At 41.4% G+C, this 18652-nt stretch overlaps 3 protein-coding genes across 8 annotated transcripts in view; 2 read left to right on the top strand and 1 right to left on the bottom strand.

The window, feature by feature from the left end:
* Positions 1 to 2252, top strand: part of P2RY14 (purinergic receptor P2Y14) — a 28497-nt gene extending 26245 nt beyond the window's left edge. For all 3 annotated transcript variants that reach the window (XM_083739887.1, XM_083739888.1, XM_083739886.1), the window contains exon 3: positions 437 to 2252. In XM_083739887.1, coding sequence (XP_083596013.1) covers positions 457 to 1470 — 1014 coding nt within the window. In that variant the 5' untranslated portion in view covers positions 437 to 456 and the 3' untranslated portion in view covers positions 1471 to 2252. The remainder of the gene's footprint in view (positions 1 to 436) is intronic.
* Positions 1 to 18652, bottom strand: part of MED12L (mediator complex subunit 12L) — a 182493-nt gene that overhangs the window by 118484 nt on the left and 45357 nt on the right. For 2 of the 3 annotated variants that reach the window (XM_083739054.1, XM_083739055.1), the window contains exons 14-15: positions 17640 to 17744; positions 16728 to 16910 (exon numbers count right to left, since the gene is read on the bottom strand). In XM_083739054.1, coding sequence (XP_083595180.1) covers positions 16728 to 16910; positions 17640 to 17744 — 288 coding nt within the window. The remainder of the gene's footprint in view (positions 1 to 16727; positions 16911 to 17639; positions 17745 to 18652) is intronic. The other variant, XM_083739056.1, reaches the window with a different exon arrangement.
* Positions 10844 to 16674, top strand: GPR171 (G protein-coupled receptor 171). 2 transcript variants are annotated; one of them, XM_083739897.1, is made up of 2 exons: positions 10844 to 11302; positions 14649 to 16674. In XM_083739897.1, the coding sequence occupies exon 2, from the start codon at positions 14704 to 14706 to the stop codon at positions 15667 to 15669; it is 966 nt and encodes a 321-aa protein (XP_083596023.1). In that variant the 5' UTR covers positions 10844 to 11302; positions 14649 to 14703; the 3' UTR covers positions 15670 to 16674. The 2 variants fall into 2 exon arrangements, with proteins under 2 accessions (XP_083596023.1, XP_083596024.1); XM_083739898.1 differs by lacking the exon at positions 10844 to 11302 and adding an exon at positions 12950 to 13872.

The following is an 18652-nucleotide window of genomic DNA, read 5'->3' as shown; positions in this document are numbered from 1 at the left end:
AGACGCGAACCCAGTTCCCCAGATTACAAGACTACCGCTCTTAACCACTACACCACACTGGCTCAAGACAATATTGGTGCTTAGGCTCCCGAAAAACCCCCAGAAAGTTTGCACCTGTGGATGTGAAACCTACACTGACTGCAAAGTACATTATATTTCAGCCTACTGAATAAGCATTGCTCTCTGCATTTTTGCCTCTGGTCGCACCCACAGCAGGCAAATGCCACCCCTGGAAAGTTCCCAAGAATGGCTGAAAAAGGCTCCCTATTCCTGCTCTTGTGGAAACATGTGTGATTTAGCTCCATGCAAAAATGTTCCAAAGTAGCAGCACATAATTCCTGAATGTGGTCTTCATGTGCTATATAGCAAGATACATGGGGGGATTCTGCTGGAGGTGATTCTTCTTGTGGATAACTCTTTCTTTCTCTGCTCACAGGAACTGAAAATGCACTAGAGATGCCTAATTCAAGCACTCCTCTAGGAAACTCCTGCAGCTTCAATGAGATAATAAGAAAACAAGTTCTTCCAGTTGCCTATGGTCTGATCTTTCTAGGAGGAATCCTGTTGAATGGGGTGGCAGCCTGGGTCTTTCTGTACATTCCCAGCAAGACAAGTTTTATCGTCTATCTCAAGAACATTGTGGTTGCTGACCTCATCATGAGCTTAACTTTCCCATTTAAAGTTTTCGCCGATTCAGAAATTGGATCTTGGCGGCTCAGTGTTTTCGTCTGCCGTTTTTCGGCTGTCGTATTTTACCTGAATATGTATATCAGCATAACACTGTTTGGTCTCATAGGCTTCGACCGATGCTACAAAGTAGTGAAGCCTCAGTTCATCACATCTTTCCACACTGTTCGATGTAGCAGATGTATTTGTGTAGCCGTGTGGGCACTTCATATAGTGATATCACTTCCCAATACAATTTTAACAAATCAACATCCTACCAAAAATCTTTCGAAGAACTGTGTGAACCTCAAAAATGAACTTGGAGTCCAGTGGCACAAGGCTTCGAACTACATCTGCTTAGGAATTTTTTGGACTGTCTTTTTACTCCTAATAGCCTTTTACAGTTCTATAGCAAGGAAAATATATCAATCCCACCAAAAATTCAGGAAAAACTCCAAACGGTCAAGGAAAAAAACCAATCGGAATATTTTCACCATCATGCTTGTATTCATCATTTGCTTTGTTCCATACCATATTGTAAGAATCCCATACACATTAAGTCAAACTGCTTCACATCATTATAACTGCCTAACAAAAGAGGTGTTGTTTTACCTAAAGGAACTTTCTCTGCTCCTGTGTGCTGCAAATGTTTGCCTTGATCCTATTATTTATGTATTTCTTTGCCAACCCTTCAAGGAAAGGCTGTACCAAAAATTGCACCTCAAGTTGAAGGTGTCTGAGGAATTAGAAAACTCTAGATCTAAAAAGTCAAATGTGATTTGTGAAACAGTAATTATTCCATAAATTCCAATCAAGCGTCTGGAAACCAAGCCTTATGAGGAACAGTTGAGAGAACTGGGTATGTTTAGCCTGGAAAAGAGGAGACTGAGAAGAGATATGATAGCCATCTTCAAATATCTCAAGGACTGTCACATGGAAGAGGGGGGGAACTCGTTTTCTCCTGCTCTGGAGGGTAGGACTCGAAACAATGGCTTCAAGTTACAAGAAAGAAGATTCCGACTAAACGTCAGAAAGAACTTTCTGACAGTTAAGAGCAGTTCGATAGTGGAACAGACTCCACTGGAAGGTGGTGGACTTTGCTTCATTGCCAGTTTTTAAGCAGAGGTTGGATGGCCATCTGACATGGATACTTTCGTCGCCTGCACTGCAGAAGGTTGGACAAGTTGAGCATCAGAATGCATGCCAACTCTGCAATTCTTTGATTCTATGAGAGCAAGCTATTTACAATATGCTAAGATGGACCCAATGGGAGGCTGGTCCTTGCGTGCAAATAGGTCACTCCCCCACCAAGCTGAGCCTGTCCTTAGCTAGCCCTCACTTCACTGCCTTCTTTCTTGCAACCAGTAAGGAGGTGACTCTGACTGTCTCACACCTTAACTGAATCTAAACAATATGGACAGCTGTAGCTGACTTAAAAGACACTATCACTATTGTGAATGAACTGATTGTTTCCCTTGGCTCCTCAATTTTTTATTGATATATTTGTATGCAAAAGTCATACAAACATGAGTACTATGTGCATTTTGTGCCTGAATTTATATCAAAATAAAATAATGTGGATTTCAGCAATGGCTATTTAATATATATCATCTATAAATCTATCTGTCATCTATCTAATTTTATAAATGCTGTATTACTAGAAAGAATCCCTTATCGGAAGAGTTATACAGTGGTACCTTGGTTCTCAAACTTAATCTGTTCCGGAAGTCCATTTCAAAACCAAAGCGTTCCAAAACCAAGGCACGCTTTCCCATAGAAAGTAATGCAAAACGAATCAATCCATTCCAGACTTTTAAAAACAACCCCTAAAACAGCAATTTAGCATGACTTTTACTATCTAATGAGACCACTGATCCAAAAAATGAAAGCAATAATCAGTGTACTGTACTATAAAATAAATAAGACAGTATTATAGATGATAAAAATTAAAAAAAAAAATTCTTACCTGCACTAATGATTGTCATTGTTTGGATTGGGGGTGGGGGCTTTTATCCATTTCTACAGCCACACAATCAATCAATCAGTAGCTGAACTGGGTTCCTGTTGCTATCAAAGGGTTAAAGGGTAGCAGAAACGCTCTAATCACTGAGCAGCTGGAGGTCATTAGGCTTCCAGGAACATGAGTTTGTATAAATAGTCTCCTGTGTGTTTGTTCTTCCCTTTTCTCCCCCTTTTTGGGCGTGTTTGCTGAGATGTGTGGTTCTTCGCCAGGGTTGTTTTTTGTTTTTGTAAATAAACCTTATCTTTGAGTTACAAACCGCATGCTCCAAGACTCCTCTTTGAAAAGATACTGCCTCTCCTGCCCTTCTTCAACTGCTGTGCGAAATACTCTGCTGTAGTGGGACTTGTGACGATGGAAGCGCACTGGGCATTTACATTAAACTAATTAAAGTTTAATGGGACAGGTTATGGGTGTTTGTACGTCAAGAAGGAGCTAAGGAGTGCAGTTCAGAGTGATTTATGCAAGGACTGGAGCGAAGTCAGAAGCGGTTGCCGACAACGAAAGCTTTCAAAGCAGCTTGAGTCCTGCAATGTGCCTAGAAAAGTTTTAAACAGGCACTGCGCAGTTTGTACTCGCTGGAAGACATTTTATTCCTCAAGGAGCCACCTCAGCAGCTGGGAGACGGTCTACAGGTGTGTGAGTATCGTTCCTAAGCCCCAGGGAGGATGGCAGAGTCCCAGGAAAGTTTTTCTGTCCCGTTTACGCGACTCAATGGGAAAAATTGGCAAGATTGGAAGGCTAGAGTGAGGGTTTGGTTGCAAGCAAAAGAGTTGTGGAGTTGTACTGAAGCACCGCCTTTACAGGCACCTGCAGACGCGTCTGCAGAAGACAAAGCAACAGCAGCAGCTTCACAGAAACGTGACAGGAAAGCCCAAGGTCTACTAGTTTTGGCAGTGGGACCAGAGCAAATGCCTTATGTTTCTGAGTTAAAGAACACGCATGAGGTCTGGACGGTTCTGCAGCGGCTAAATTCCAGAAACACTGCGGGGGCCAAGATCCATGCTACAAGATGTTTGTTTGATTTACGTCTCCAACCGGGAGCGTGTGTGAAAGAACATATTGCCAAAATGGTGTCTGCCTTTAATCAACTAAGACAGCTGGGCATTCCTTTCTCTATGGAGCAGCAGTCATACATATTGTTGTCTTCTCTTGATAAAAGCTATGAGACTCTAGCTCTAACTTTGGAAGCTATGCCTTCAACTGAATTAACCCTTGAATACATTTCATCTCGGCTTGCAGATGAACAGGATAAAAGGCAAAGAGAAAGAGGTTTGTCTTTAAAGGGGAGTTATGCTGTGCCTAAGAGTGTTGATGCTGAGTTTGAGCACACAGTAAATGCTTTTGCAGCTAGACACTGTTTTCGCTGTGGTTCCCCTTCCCATTTAATTAGGAATTGCACACGTGAACCTGGTCAAGACAGCACCAAGGCCGTTACCCCTAGTTACCAGACAAGGAGTTCCAGGGGACGTCGAAGAAGAGGAGGAGGTCGTGGCTACTCCCACAGCACACAGCACATGGCTTCAGTAATGGCGTTGATGCAAGGGCGTGGCCAAGGCAGCAATCTACGCTGGTTGATCGACAGTGGTGCATCTCACCACCTGGTGGCGCCATCTAGTGTCCGTTTGCAGAATTGCAGACATTTGCAAACCCTTAAAGTTGTGACAATGGCAGATTCAACTAAACGTTCCTTAGAGACCGTAGGCACAGTGTTCTTGAAATGTTTGCAAACAGAAATTGATGCCTACGTGCTAAAGGGAATGAAGGGGTGTATTTTGTCTGTGTCAGAACTAGATAGAAATGGGTTTAAAACTGTGTTTGAAAATGGGGTTTGCACTATTTCAAAGAATAACGTCTCTTTTGCAGGTGGAATGCAGAGATGGGTTATATTATTTTGAGACAAGTCCAGATGAAGTTGAACAGGTTCATGCTGGTTGTGTGAACATGCCTACCCATAATTCTTGTGTCCATTTATGGCACCGCCGTCTGGGACATATTAATTTTCAGTATGTTAAAAGGCAACCTGAATTATCAGAAGGGTGCAAAATGAACAAATGTACTAAGTATTTGGATTGTACTGCATGCAAAAGGGCGAAGGTTCATAGATGCAGCTATCCCAGTTCAGATAGGAAATCTGACAAAGTATTCCAACTTGTGCATATGGACCTATGTGGCCCAATGCCTGTTGCTAGCATGGGAGGTTCGAGGTATGCACTGTGTCTCTCGGATGACAAAACAAAGGTTACATGGTTTTTTCCTCTCAAAACAAAAGCAGATACTGCAGAAACAGTTAAAAATTGGGTTCATGCAGTAGAACTTGAATTCGGTACTAGAGTACTTGCTTTTCAGACAGACAGAGGGTCAGAATTTACCGGGTCTGTGTTGCAGAATTTCTTTAAGAAAAAGGGAATTAAGCATCGTCTGTCTACACCTTATTCCCCCCAAGAAGGAGGCGTGGCCGAACGTAAAAACAGGGTTCTGCAAGAGTTGGCAAACTCTATGTTGTTTGATGCTAAACTCCCTCAAAGTTACTGGGCGGAAGCCTGGCAGGCGGCTACTCATATTTTGAACCGAGTATATAATTCGGTGATTGGCACTACCCCTTATTTTGCTTTATATGGGAAGAAGCCCAAAATTAATTACTTTCGGGTGTTTGGATGTCCAGCCTATGTACTTATCCCAAAAGTGTTAAGGAAAAAGGGAGGTCCAAGGGCTAGGAAACTCATCTTTTGTGGGTACGAACCACACGCCAAATCTTGGAGGTTCGTGAACCCAAATGGGGATACTACAAGAGTGGTCCTCAGTAGGAGCGCTGAATTTTGTGAGCAATCTGGATGGACTCACTTACATGCTAACCCTGACATTTTGAGAGATGATTTAGGCATTTATGCTGAGAATGAAAGTCCAGAGAGTAGTGAGCCAGAAGAGGATGGTGCACATGGTTCAGATGCAGATTCTGACCAGGCACAAGGTCCTTCTCCTAAGGTAGAAAAGCCAAAATCTAGGAGTGTTCCAACATCGCCAGTCAGTAGGCCTAGCAGACAGCAAAAGCGAAGCAGGTCGCCTGCAACACCAAGCCCAAGGGAGGTATCTAAACGGAGGTCTATATCCCTAGAGGCACATCCAGGTATAAAGTCTGAGACAGATTCTGACAGCCAACGGTCAGAGGGGGCACAAGAGGAACAATTGCGCAGGTCAAATCGTGCCACAAAGGGCAAGCCACCAGAGCGGTTTAAGGTGACAAGTGTATACGTAAATATGGCACAGTGTGAGCCAGATAGCTATATGGAGGTACAACAGCTTCCAAGCTCAGAAGCCGTTAAGTGGCAGGAAGCAATGGAAAAAGAGATGGCTTCAATGAAGTCTCTCGGTGTGTTTACAAGTACAGAGCTTCCGAAAGGGCAACAAGCTGTAGGTTGTCGATGGGTATATCGTTTAAAGCCCACAACTACTGAGGAGTTGCAATATAAAGCCCGACTAGTTGCAAAAGGGTTTTCGCAGCGCAAAGGTGTTCACTATTCTCAAATCTATGCACCTACTTCAAGACCAGAGTCACTAAGAATGCTTTTAGCCTCTTCAGCTAAGAAGGGAAATAAGCTGTTTCATTTTGATGTCAATGTGGCTTATTTAAACGCAGACTTACAGGAGGAAGTCTATATGACACCACCACCAGGTTTTGAAGGAGACAAGCCAAACCAGGTCTGGCGCCTACACAAATCCATTTATGGGTTGAAACAGTCCGCCCGTAATTGGAATTCCTGCTTAAACGATGCTCTAGAGAGCATGGGGTTCAGAAAGAGCGCAGCAGATGCGTGTCTTTATCTAAAAGGCTCGGGATGTGAACAAGAAGCAGTCTTGATATTTGTTGACGATTTATTATACAGTGGAAAGGATGATAAACTTGCACAACAATTTGCCACAAAGCTTGGAGAAAGGTTTCAGATAAAATCACTAGGCAATGTATCTGTTTATCTAGGAGTTAAAATTCAGCAAGATGAAAATGGGAACTATTGGCTCAGCCAAGAAGCTAAGATCCAGCAGTTGCTGGAAAGGTTTAAAATGGACAACTGTGCTGGTGTTAAAACCCCAATGGAATTAAGTTACATAAAGGATGCTCAAGCTGAGCAACAGACAGAGTTCAGTAATCCCGGGGTTTACCAGTCAGCGATAGGCAGTCTACTCCACATTGCACAGTGGACTTGGCCCGATATAACATATGCTGTCAACATGCTGTGTAGACAAGCTGAAAAACCATCAATGCATGCTTGGCAAGGAGTAAAAAGAGTTTTAAGGTATCTCCAAACTACCAAAAGGTTTCGCTTAAAACTATCATCAGAGGTCAGCACACAACTTGAATGTTGGGCCGACAGCAGTTGGGCAGATGCTAGACCAGATAGAAAATCAGTGTCAGGAATGGCGATAAAATTTGGAAATGCACTAATTGGTTGGAGATCAAGAAAGCAATCACTTATAGCTTTAAGTTCAACTGAATCTGAGTTCAATGCATTATCAGATGTATGTAGAGAACTGGAATTTTATAAGCAACTGGTACAAGAATTGTTTGGAGAATGTTTCCTACCTATCAGAGTGTGGGAAGGCAATCAACCTTGTATTAAACTAGCTAAATCAGGTCAATTCAAGGCACACACAAAACACTTGGATATCCGTTATCAAAATGTATGCCAAAGTGTAAAACAAGGTTTAATTGAACTAAAGTATTGTCCAAGCCAAGAAAACCTTGCAGACGGTTTTACGAAAGCTTTGGGTCCGCAATCTCATAAATGTTTCTGTTCAGGTTTAAATTTGAATTAAGGTTGGTACAGCTCAGTGTTACGAGCGAGAGGGGGTGTTGCTATCAAAGGGTTAAAGGGTAGCAGAAACGCTCTAATCACTGAGCAGCTGGAGGTCATTAGGCTTCCAGGAACATGAGTTTGTATAAATAGTCTCCTGTGTGTTTGTTCTTCCCTTTTCTCCCCCTTTTTGGGCGTGTTTGCTGAGATGTGTGGTTCTTCGCCAGGGTTGTTTTTTGTTTTTGTAAATAAACCTTATCTTTGAGTTACAAACCGCATGCTCCAAGACTCCTCTTTGAAAAGATACTGCCTCTCCTGCCCTTCTTCAACTGCTGTGCGAAATACTCTGCTGTAGTGGGACTTGTGACGATGGAAGCGCACTGGGCATTTACATTAAACTAATTAAAGTTTAATGGGACAGTTCCACACAGTCACAAAAACAAATTAATTGAAAAAGCCTCAAAAACAAAAACACAAAATAAAACAAAAGCACCAAACCTAATCAGTTCCGGAAGTCCATTTGACTTCCGAAATGTTCAAAAACCAAGGCACAGCTTCTGATTTGTGCAGGTGCCCTGGAAACAATAGCCGACAGCCGCATTGGACGTTCGGCTTCCAAAAATTGTTTGAAAACAGGAACACTTACTTCTGGGTTTTTGGAGTTTGAGAACCAAAGTGTTTGAGAACCAAGGCATTTGAGAACTAAGGTGCAACTGTATTCCTGAATTTCTCCAGTGAAAATCTTCATTCCTTCTCTTTTGCAAACACAGCCTCTTCAATTAAAACAGTACTCTCATAACTTTAACCCAACAGTAGCATCAGGCATCCCAGTGGCAATGTACATTAAGTCAATGTGGGGGGAGGTTATTTCATATCAACAGTTCCCAGGTGTGTTGTATTAATATTAATTCAGAGATCTTCTTTCCCTCACTGGTGCACGCTCTTGGCAATGGTGATATTTGCTCCCTTCTCGTCAGAAAGAGGGAACAACAGGAAACAATGCCAGTTGGAGTATATAGGCAGATCAGTGGTTTGGTAAGACATGTCTTCTCAAACAAAAGCTGCAGGTATGGTTCAAGTCTGACTCAGCACAGCAAAAGGTTGCAACTCTCTTGTCAGTTCTGCAACTGAGAGCTAGTCAGATGCTTTGAGGCCTTCTGTAATACACAACTCTGGCGCTCAGGGTTGAGTAGGCCATGAGAACAGTTCCTCCTTATTAGATGCCACAATATGGTGTTGGAACCTGTTCGTTTTGAACTGGAGAAACCTCTGTAGCATTAGGGAGCTAGATTTGATGGAAATGAGATTATATGGGGGATGAAAGCCTTGTTCCTTCTAGCAAGATTTGAGATTTAGGGTCAGCATTGTTGGAAGCAGTCCTTCTCAGTTCCTGTTTAATGTTTCATTATTCACAATCACATCAGATGCCTCCAAAATGTAAAGGTGCCATGCTCAGCACTCATTTGCTCAGCTCCAATGAACCAAAGTTCCTCAAGTTTGCTCCACCACTACCCATGATTGCTGAATTGAACATCCATAGTCTCAGGCTGTATACCTATAAATACTAAATGATAGCGACAAGCATGAGAATGCTGTTGCCTCATGCCCTGTTCATAAGCTTCCCTCAGGATCCTGTTAGAAAGAATTACAAACTAGAGGGATATGAGGGTCACACCCAAGGCTTCACAATAAGTTTGAAGATAGAATATTAAGTATTTCAGGGACTGTATCACTATCTCGAATGTCTAAGTTTAAAATTTATGTTGTTTGATATGATTTTGTTTATTTGGGGGGTTTTAAAACTTTCTGTTCATTGGAGCCAACAAAGAAAGCTGAGAATACGGGGTCCTTTTTGCATAGAAAACATATTTATGTGAGGTCCTTTTCATTCATTCGGTGGTTGTCTACTGAACACAGGACACAAACCTGCTTCTGGATTTATGAGCATGGGAAGGGAAATGAATTTAAGAAGCCAGTTAGACCACAGTCTTTTTAATAATACATTTTTATCAGTAGTTTTTATAAGACAACAACAACCACCATAGTGTGTAGTTACTGCAAAAAATTGCTATGAATGCTTCTCAGAATAAAGCCATTTCAGAGTTGATGGCACTATTATTAATCTATGTAACTGTATCACTCCAAATTAGGTTCCGAGAAACAGATAGGTGCATCTCTCTGTTGCAACAATTAACATAAGCCGCACTGTAGCTGGTACTAAAGGAATTCCTTAACACAGACCCACAGGAACGTTATGAAATGATCCCGAAATACTGTATTTTTCGCTCTATAAGACGCACTTTTCCCCTCCTAAAAAGTAAGGGAAAATGTGTGTGCGTCTTATGGAGCGAATGCAGGCGGGAGGCTCTGCACAGCACTCCCTTTAAAGAGCCGCGTGGAGTGTGTGTGTGGCTTTTCGGGGCTTTTCCCCGAGGAGGGAGAAGGGCTGCCCTTCTCCCTCCTGGGGAAAAGCCCCCAAGAGCTGCGCACACATTCCGCGCGCTCTTTAAAGGAAGTGCGGCTCTTGGAGGATGAAGGCTCCCCTTGCCCGGGAGAGGCTGCGCGTGGTTATCCCATGAGCCAGCTGCGATCCCGCTGGCTATCCTGGCTTCTTGTTTAACCATGCACAGCCTCTGCAGGGCACGGGGAGCCTTCATCCCGCTGTCCTGTGGAGGCTTCGTGCGGCTATCCCTGGCTTTTGCGGCAAGTGGGGGAAGGGACAGAGCGCACTCTGCTCAGCGCTCCCTTTAAAGCAGGCTTCCTCAACCTTGGGCCTCCAGATGTTTTGAGACTACAGTTCCCATCATTCCTGGCCACTGGTCCTGCTAGCTAGGGATCATGGGAGTTGTAGGCCAAAAACATCTGGAGGCCCAAGGTTGAGGAAGCCTGCTTTAAAGAATACTTTTTCCCCCTCTAAAAACTAGGTGTGCTTTATCGTCTGGTGCATCTAATAGAGCGAAAAATACGGTAGTTCAAGTTCCAATGCTTTCAGTGGAAGAATTCAACCTACGCTAAAATCTCTTGAGATTAGCGAAAGTCAATTCAATGTTTTGTTTTGTTTTTGCCTGTTTGTCTAAATTATGCTTTTATAACAATGTTTTATTTATTTTAGTCATAACATTGTAATTCCGTTGCTCCAGAAGCGGTTTAGTCACGCTGGCCACATGACCCGGAAAGCTGTCTGTGGACAAATGCTGGCTCCCTCGGCCTGAAAGTGAAATGAACGCCACACCCCATAGTTCTCTTTGACTGGATTTAACCATCCATGGGTCCTTTACCTCTACCTTTAATACCAGTTAATTTAATTTAAAACTTGCTGCAATTAATTTTGCTGGACTGTGCACCACCTAGACAGTATCAGTGAAGGACTGCTTTAATTAAAACCTTTAAAATTACATACATATTTATGCTCTGCTGAACCTCACACTCCAGTTTGCTCCCTGAGAAAGCATGGTGCATTATTCTGCTACTATCTCAACTCTTCTGGCATTCCACTGGCAAGAATTAAAAGGATAATGGTCTCAGGTCATTACAGCAACTTTGCTTTCCCACCCAATCACAAGAGGAGGATGAAGTATTATTTTGCAACACTGAATAATTCTGAACTCTTAAGAGTGTGCGTACCCGCACACACCTTCAGATGGCTTTTGGTTTCATAGACGTCAACCGATGTGTTTGAAAGCCACAGGAAAATCTCTTTTAAGATACGAACTATATAAAGAGCAAAAGGAAAAGTAGCTGGCCACAAGGCAAAAAGCAGGTCGCCTGCCAATAGTAAACAGGACATTTAACAAAATTCTTCAATGCTTTTTGGACTCTAAAACAGGTATGTACCTTTTAAAATACTTTACCCATTCATTATTATCATTGACGCAAATACAAAACGCAGGCTATGTAAACTTTTGTGTTTGCAATTAGGGACAAAGTCAGTATAGATACTCCTGGCTGAAGCTTCATAGTCACAAAAACTGCAACGATTTTAGTTTTTCTGTTGAAGGAGTTGATAGAATCAAGCATTCGCTATCTCAGGACCACAGTGCAATTTCCTTTGTAATTGATTCAAAGTGACTGTCATTTCTCAGAAGGAAGATTATGATATTTAAACTCAGTGGAAGAGCATCTCTGTTTTATATGCAGAAGGTCCCTGGTTCAATCCTCGGCATCTCCAGGAAAGGCTGGGAGAGAACCCGGTCTTAAACCCTTGAGATCTGCTGCTAGTCAGATAGACTATGCTGAGCTAGAAGGACCAGTGATTTGACTCTATATAAGGCAGCTTCCTGCATTCCTATGCGTTTCATCCCTGCATAGTGGTTGCTCCCAAACTCTCTCAGATCTTTCTAGCACTGTGTTCTGCTTAAATTCTTTAGACTCCAAGATTTAAAAGGAATCATCTGTGTAAGCTACTAATAAAATGGACATAGGATATACCAAAGTTGACCAATGGCATACTTCCACATGGTGTTGATAGTATGCAGAGACCCAGACCTGCTTAGCTTCAGCAATGTGCCTTCAGACCTTGGGAAAATAACTGACTTTCCACACTTATCAACCCTCAGGCACCACATATCCCTTGCCGACTGGGAACTTGGCAGATTAGCAGTCTGATCCACATGGTCAGTTAACTGCACACATTACAGGCGTATTTTAACACTTGCCACACCACTGTCATAACACACGACACCAGCTTAAGAGTGCAATGCTGAATTGTACTCAACCTGACCAGGCTCCCTTGCTGACTATTAGTAAATAGCTGCTGGCATGCACCTAATGACCTGAAGAGAAGCCCACCAGATTTCAACATTTTAGGCATTCTGTAAGCAAACAAAAGCCATCTTATTCCAACAAGCCCTTGGTTACTTTGATTTGGCTGATAACACATTTTGTTTTAGTAATGCTATAGTAGTGCCACTGATGTCTGTTGGATTTTTGCCTAGTTTATGTTGTTAGCTACCTTGTGCTCCTGTGGTTGGATGAAAGGCAGGATATAAAAACAAGATGTGAAATAGTTAGCTGGCTATAGATGTCTCTGAGTTGTGAGAAATGAGGTAGCAATGGGCTGTGGTCAGAAAGCCCTTGAAAAAAATACATCCCCATAGCTGTCACACACTTGAATAAGCAAACCATCTGCAAATCTTTAGTTTACATAGTTGTAGGAAAAGTGAAACCCACTGAAAGGTGCAGATACATCTAAAAGATGCCTTGCCATATTGATTAGAGTAGATGCTACTTTAGAGTAATCAAGTCATTACAAAGATTATGGACAATTTCGTTGTCAGTAGAGAGGGACATACAAATTGGGCCCTCATCCTCATTTATTTTTATTTATTAAAATATTTATACACCACTACTTCATTAAAAAAAAAATCAGTTCAGGACAATAGATAAAACCATAAAATTAAAACTAAACAAAACAAAACAAAAGAGAATAGAAATCAGAAAACTATTGGGGAAAGATAATTTCCTGACAGAATGAACAGTTTTCAAAAGTCATTTAAAAGCTGACTTACTGCCACAGAGTTGTCCAACGCTTGGCTAAATGAGAATGTTTATAATTTGATTTCCATTTATAACTTTTATAACCAACAAAAGTGTATTATACAAACCTCCAATGACTCACGCCTCACTATCACTTGCCTCCTCTCTGATGGATTCTCCTTTTGATGGCTTTAACATGTTTCAGACTATCCCCTTGCCCAACCAACTGATTTGATTTCATTCTGATGTAAATTCTGACCCATTGCTACAAATTTACTCATAAGGTGAGTGAGTTGAGTTTGGCATTTGTGCTCCAGGCAATCCAAATTGTGCTGGGAGCTTCCGAGCAGGTTGGCTACACTAGTCCCCCGCTGTGCAGTCACACTACCCTCTGCATTACAGTGGTACCTCGGTTTACGAACTTCATCCATTCTGGAAGTCCATTCTTAAACCAAAGCCGTTCTTAAACTGAGGTGCACTTTCCCTAATGAGGCCTCCCGCCGCCGGTGCCTTTCCACCAGCTTCCGTTCATAGACTGAGGTAAAGTTTGCTAACTGGAACACTACTTCCGGTTTTGCAGAGTTCGTATACCAAATAGTTCGTAAACAGGGCTGTTCTTAAACCGAGGTACTTTTGTTGGCTAGTTATATAAACTAGGTTCTTTTACTATCTATCTCTGAAAATGATGGCATACCTGTGGTATAATATTTGTGCACTTCAAAAGACTGCACAAAAAATCACTTCCATTTACAGCCAAAGCTCTTGAAAAAAATGTAGATTGATACACACACATTTTATTGTTGTAAAACTGCCAACGTTAACAATTCCAGCGTTTAACCTACAGTTCTGTTTGTACACCAACAGCTCCACAACAACTGGAGAAGGCAAACATCTATGAGGTGCATCAAATGGAAGCTGAAGGTTCACTGTTCTTCATCTGGAAATCATTACTGCATTTCATTTCTTAGAAATGTTAAAAATAGCCACTTCCTCTTCAGTGTGCATGGCTCTAGCAATGATTTCTACCAGTACATCTATAAAACAGATCTTGCTGCAAAAAATCAGACCATCAAACTATGGAAATGTTCTTGGCAAATATGGTTTTCTTGCATCTCAATTAAAACCTCCTATGCCTAGGGATGTCTGAGAATACCAAATAAAACAAAAAGAGAAGCAGTGTTCACACTTATTTGTTCCATTTCTGGGACGATTAAGTCTGCAATCAGCCCTGCTAACTGAAAAGGAAATGCTTTGGAGTAAATGCATTTCTCATATGAATGCAGCATCACACTGAACAGATTTGTCAAAAAGTTGCTTTAAACCATTTAAAAAAAATGTATGTGTACCATTGGCTGGGCCCAATGGAAGCTATAGCCCAAAACATATGGCGGGCACCAGAATGGGGAAAGTTGCTCCTGAGCTTCTTAAGCAGGCATCCCTCCAGATGTTTAGGGACTACAACTCCCACCAGATGTTTAGGGACTACAACTCCCACCACCCCTAGCTAGCAGGACCAGTGGTCAGGGATGATGGGAACTGTAATCCCAAAACATCTGGAGGGCCGAGTTTGGGGGTACCTGTTCTTAAGAACAGTCACAGATTTCGTTAGATACTGTACGACACTATTGCTTACAAAAAGTCAGTTTGTTTGTTTATCTCTCTCTCTCTCTCTCTCTCTCTCTCTCTTCCAACTCCAGGTTTTGTCTCTCAGAAAAGGTGCACATACTTTGCCTCTCCTGTGAAGCATTTAAGATGCGCATAACCAATTCCTCAGGTTGCAATGTTTATTCTGCCATGGAGCCATTTCCTTATTTTTATTACTTGATCTTTCTTATTGGGTTCATCGGGAGCTGCTTTGCCCTGTGGACCTTCCTGAAGGCAGAGCAACATCGCAAATGCATGAGCGTCTACTTAATTAACCTGCTAACAGCAGACTTTTTGCTAACCCTTGCCTTGCCGGTGAAAATCGCAGTTGATTTAGGAGTTGCTCCCTGGAAACTGAAAATATTCCACTGCCAAGTCACAGCTTGCCTCATCTATATCAACATGTACTTATCCATCATATTCTTGGGATTTGTAAGCATGGACCGTTGCCTTCAGTTAATACACAGCTGCAAGGTCTATCGCATCCAGGAGCCTGGCTTTGCTAAGATGATATCAGCAGTAGTCTGGGCAATGGTTCTATTTATCATGGTGCCAAACATGGCAATTCCAATCAGAGAAATCAAAGAAACGGCCAATGTGGGCTGTATTGATTTCAAAACGACGGTGGGAAGAGATTGGCATGTTTTCACTAATTTCATTTGTTCTGCAATATTTCTCAATTTTTCCGCCATAGTGCTTATTTCTAACTTCCTTGTGATCAGATTACTCTATCGAAACAGATACAACGTGAGCTACGACAATGTGAAGAAAGCTCTGGTGAACATACTCTTAGTCACTGCAAGCTACATAATATGCTTTGTTCCTTACCATATTGTCCGGATCCCGTATACTTTGAGTCAAAGCAAAGCTATAACCACAGACTGCTCTCTCAGGCGAACACTCTTCAAAGCAAAAGAATCCACCCTGCTACTTGGTGTGTCAAATCTCTGTTTTGACCCAATTCTGTATTTTTACCTTTCAAAGACATTTAGACTGAACGTGACAAAGGCTTTCGGGTCGCGTAAAGAAAATAATACTCCCCCAGAAAATGCATTAGCAGAGACAGCACTTTGATGTTTCAGTTGAGACTGCAGACCATTCTAGACAACTTATTGCACATTAAAAATGCATTGACCCTGCCCACCCCCCCAGCTAGAGCACACAATCTCTCCATCTTTCCTTCAGGTAGAGCTTCAGTTGCAAGGGCACTGCATTTTCTGAGAAATTGCTAAGGGAAAGAAGCAATAGCCCACCCCAAGATACAATATTCATTGCTAGTAGCTATCGCTCTGTAGAATTTGGTTGCACAATGTGTCACAAGCAGTTGTCACATTTTGTTTCTGAAGGGTGAAATACAATGATAGTCATACTCAGATTAGTCATTGATTTCAATAGTCTACTCTGTGTATGACTTGGACGGGGATTACTCAAAGTGCCCCATGGCAAATGGTTTAGCTGAGATTCCTGCATTGCAGAGGGATGAATGAGATGACCCTCAGGATCCCTTCCAACTCAACAATTCTATGAATTCTCCCCCTGCATACCTGTAATTTGACATTCAGATATCTTGAAGTGGCATGACTGAATACTTTGTGAGCCTTTTTAAAGATGGTTGCTTTCATAACACTGACATTTAGAGTTATGTATATAAGAAGCATGTAATTCATCTAAGGGAGTACACACACTGGGTTTGGTTTAGATGTAACAATAAAAAATGGTGTCACAGGAACAAGCCCCATGCTTATGATTTTATTTTCATGTTAATCTGCTTGAAGACTATGATATGCTTGACAGACAATGTACAGTTTTCAAAATGTACTTGGATAAAATATTCATATAGGAACCCAAATCCAGGTTAAACTAGTCATGGCTAAGTCCAACTGGATATAAGGAAATGAGTTGAGTCAACTAATTTACCACTCACCTGTTTCAGTGACACTTTGTACGATGAGTACAACAAAACAACGAGCCACGACCTGGCTAAATGAATTGTCATTAGTTTGAAGTAAGCCGGTAAGCAATTTATTTATTTAACAGAATTTGCATCCCACTTAATTGTAAATAAAACCTCTAAGCAGTTTTGCTTGCATGTGTATAGACGTCCTCTTCAAAGACAGAAAGAAGTTACTTACCAGAGGTATAGGAAAATGTGTTGCATATTGCAAATGGCGAAGGAGGTTGTAGTTTGATGGAAAAATCAGCTCCCTCAGTTTTTCCCTCTTCATAGACTTTTCACTCATTGTTGAAATTCTTCTGTCTATCATTGATACGGAATTCAGATTCTCACAAGACTCCCCAGGCATTGGAGAAAATATCTAAGGCATGTAAACAAACATTTAATACTGTAAACAGAAATATCCATTGAATTTATGGTATGGCCAAAAAATGCAGCTTCATTTTACCTCAGAATTAGTAACTTATGATGTATGTCTGAGACAGCCAATGTGGCAACTCCCAGATGTTGGTCCACAACTATCATCAGTCACAGCCAGAATGGCCAATGGTCAAGGATGATGGGAACTGTAATCTAACAACATCTGGAGGGCACCACGTTGGCTACTCCTGATGCATGCCAATGAAAACAACATTCAATTGCATTGAAATATGCAGGAACTAAAACCATTTTGATTCAATTTTCAAACAGCAGCTAATAAGGGGGCCAATGTTAGCACTCAATATTGTGAGTGAAGAATGGCAAAATGTTTTTGTTTTATTTTTAAAAAATGGTTTCAGTAAGTATAAATGATATGAGTTAATGTTTCACTGCTTGTGACATGTTCATGATAGTGGCAGTTTAAACACAGTGGAAGTGGTATCAAGGTTACCACAGTGGAAAAAGGTGAGGTTGTAAACCTAAGACCATGATGCTATTTAAAAGAAGGAAAGGATGAGTATGGGGGAAAGGGGCGAGATATTTTGAGAGTACCAGAAGAAATGCAGAAAATGCTGGTAAGAGTGCGTGTTCCATGTCTCAGATCATGCTGACACACGTAGCAAAGTGAAGAATGGGTTTTTTAACTGAAAAAATCCGAAGTTAGACCTACTGGAAATTCCGAACCAAAGTCTGTCTTAAAGTCATTCTTGTCTATGTCATCAAAAATATTAGCAGTTCCCGAGTCAATGTACATATGTTCCATAATACTATGGTCCTAATGATCACCGAAGAGAAAAGGAAACACCAGTCAGAGCATGATGTAAAGCATGGGTGACTGGCCGCATAAGATTTAAAAAATCACTGAGTTTTAAAAAGCACAATACTAAAATTCTTAGACTAAACAAGACGGAAGACATTTCTGCCCCCAACATATATAACACTCAAAATGGTCTCTTTTTGAAGTCATACTTTAAAAATAATAATAACAAGCTCAGGAAAACTGCACTCAAGGGCGATAGCCTGAATGTTTTGTTTACAATGAATGTGTAATCTCCTGGGAAATGTCTGCTTTGCTATGGGATCAGATTAGAGAAAGGCTACAGCTAAACCATCAATACTTCTCTAGAGGGATGCGTATTCCCCAAGTACAGTGCAATTTGTATAAAGGACCACTGTTCACAAGAGATTATGCTGCTGCTGAGATGAAACCTTGCAGAAATAAAAGTCTGAAGTCATGATTCTTGCAGGTCCAAATAATATTGGATTGGTTTTGAGGAAAGAACCTAACAACCATTAAAGTTAAAAATAAAATTTGGGCTCAAACCTTAGAAGGACACCCTTTCCTTCCAATTCCAATCATGGACATATAAAACAATGCAAATGTAACTAATTCTATCGGCACCTTTAATATATAAAGAGACCTTGATCCATCAGAGCCCAATAGGTGCAAAATATCACATTTCATTTATGCAACAGGCATTTCGTCATCATGGCAGCTCTAGACTGTATTTAGCCACGAACTACCTTTAAGTATAATTTGTCAAAGCTATTATCTCATTCATCTGCATAATATTTTTTTTATTTAATAAACATTTCTAAACCACTGAGGGTTATATCTCCTTCCTCTCCTCTCCCCTCGTGCCCCCATATTCTGCTCCAGAGAGTCCCCCAACTCTCCAGAGC

This window comes from Podarcis gaigeae (genome assembly GCF_964106915.1).
Source record: "Podarcis gaigeae genome assembly, chromosome: 5".
In the NCBI taxonomy this organism is placed as follows: Eukaryota; Metazoa; Chordata; class Lepidosauria; order Squamata; family Lacertidae; genus Podarcis; species Podarcis gaigeae.
This window is presented reverse-complemented; position numbering and strand designations above follow the sequence as displayed.

Coding starts and splice junctions, on each gene's coding strand:
- GPR171 (XM_083739897.1), top strand. CDS start 14,704: ATGCGCATAACCAATTCCTCAGGTTGCAATGTTTATTCTGCCATGGAG.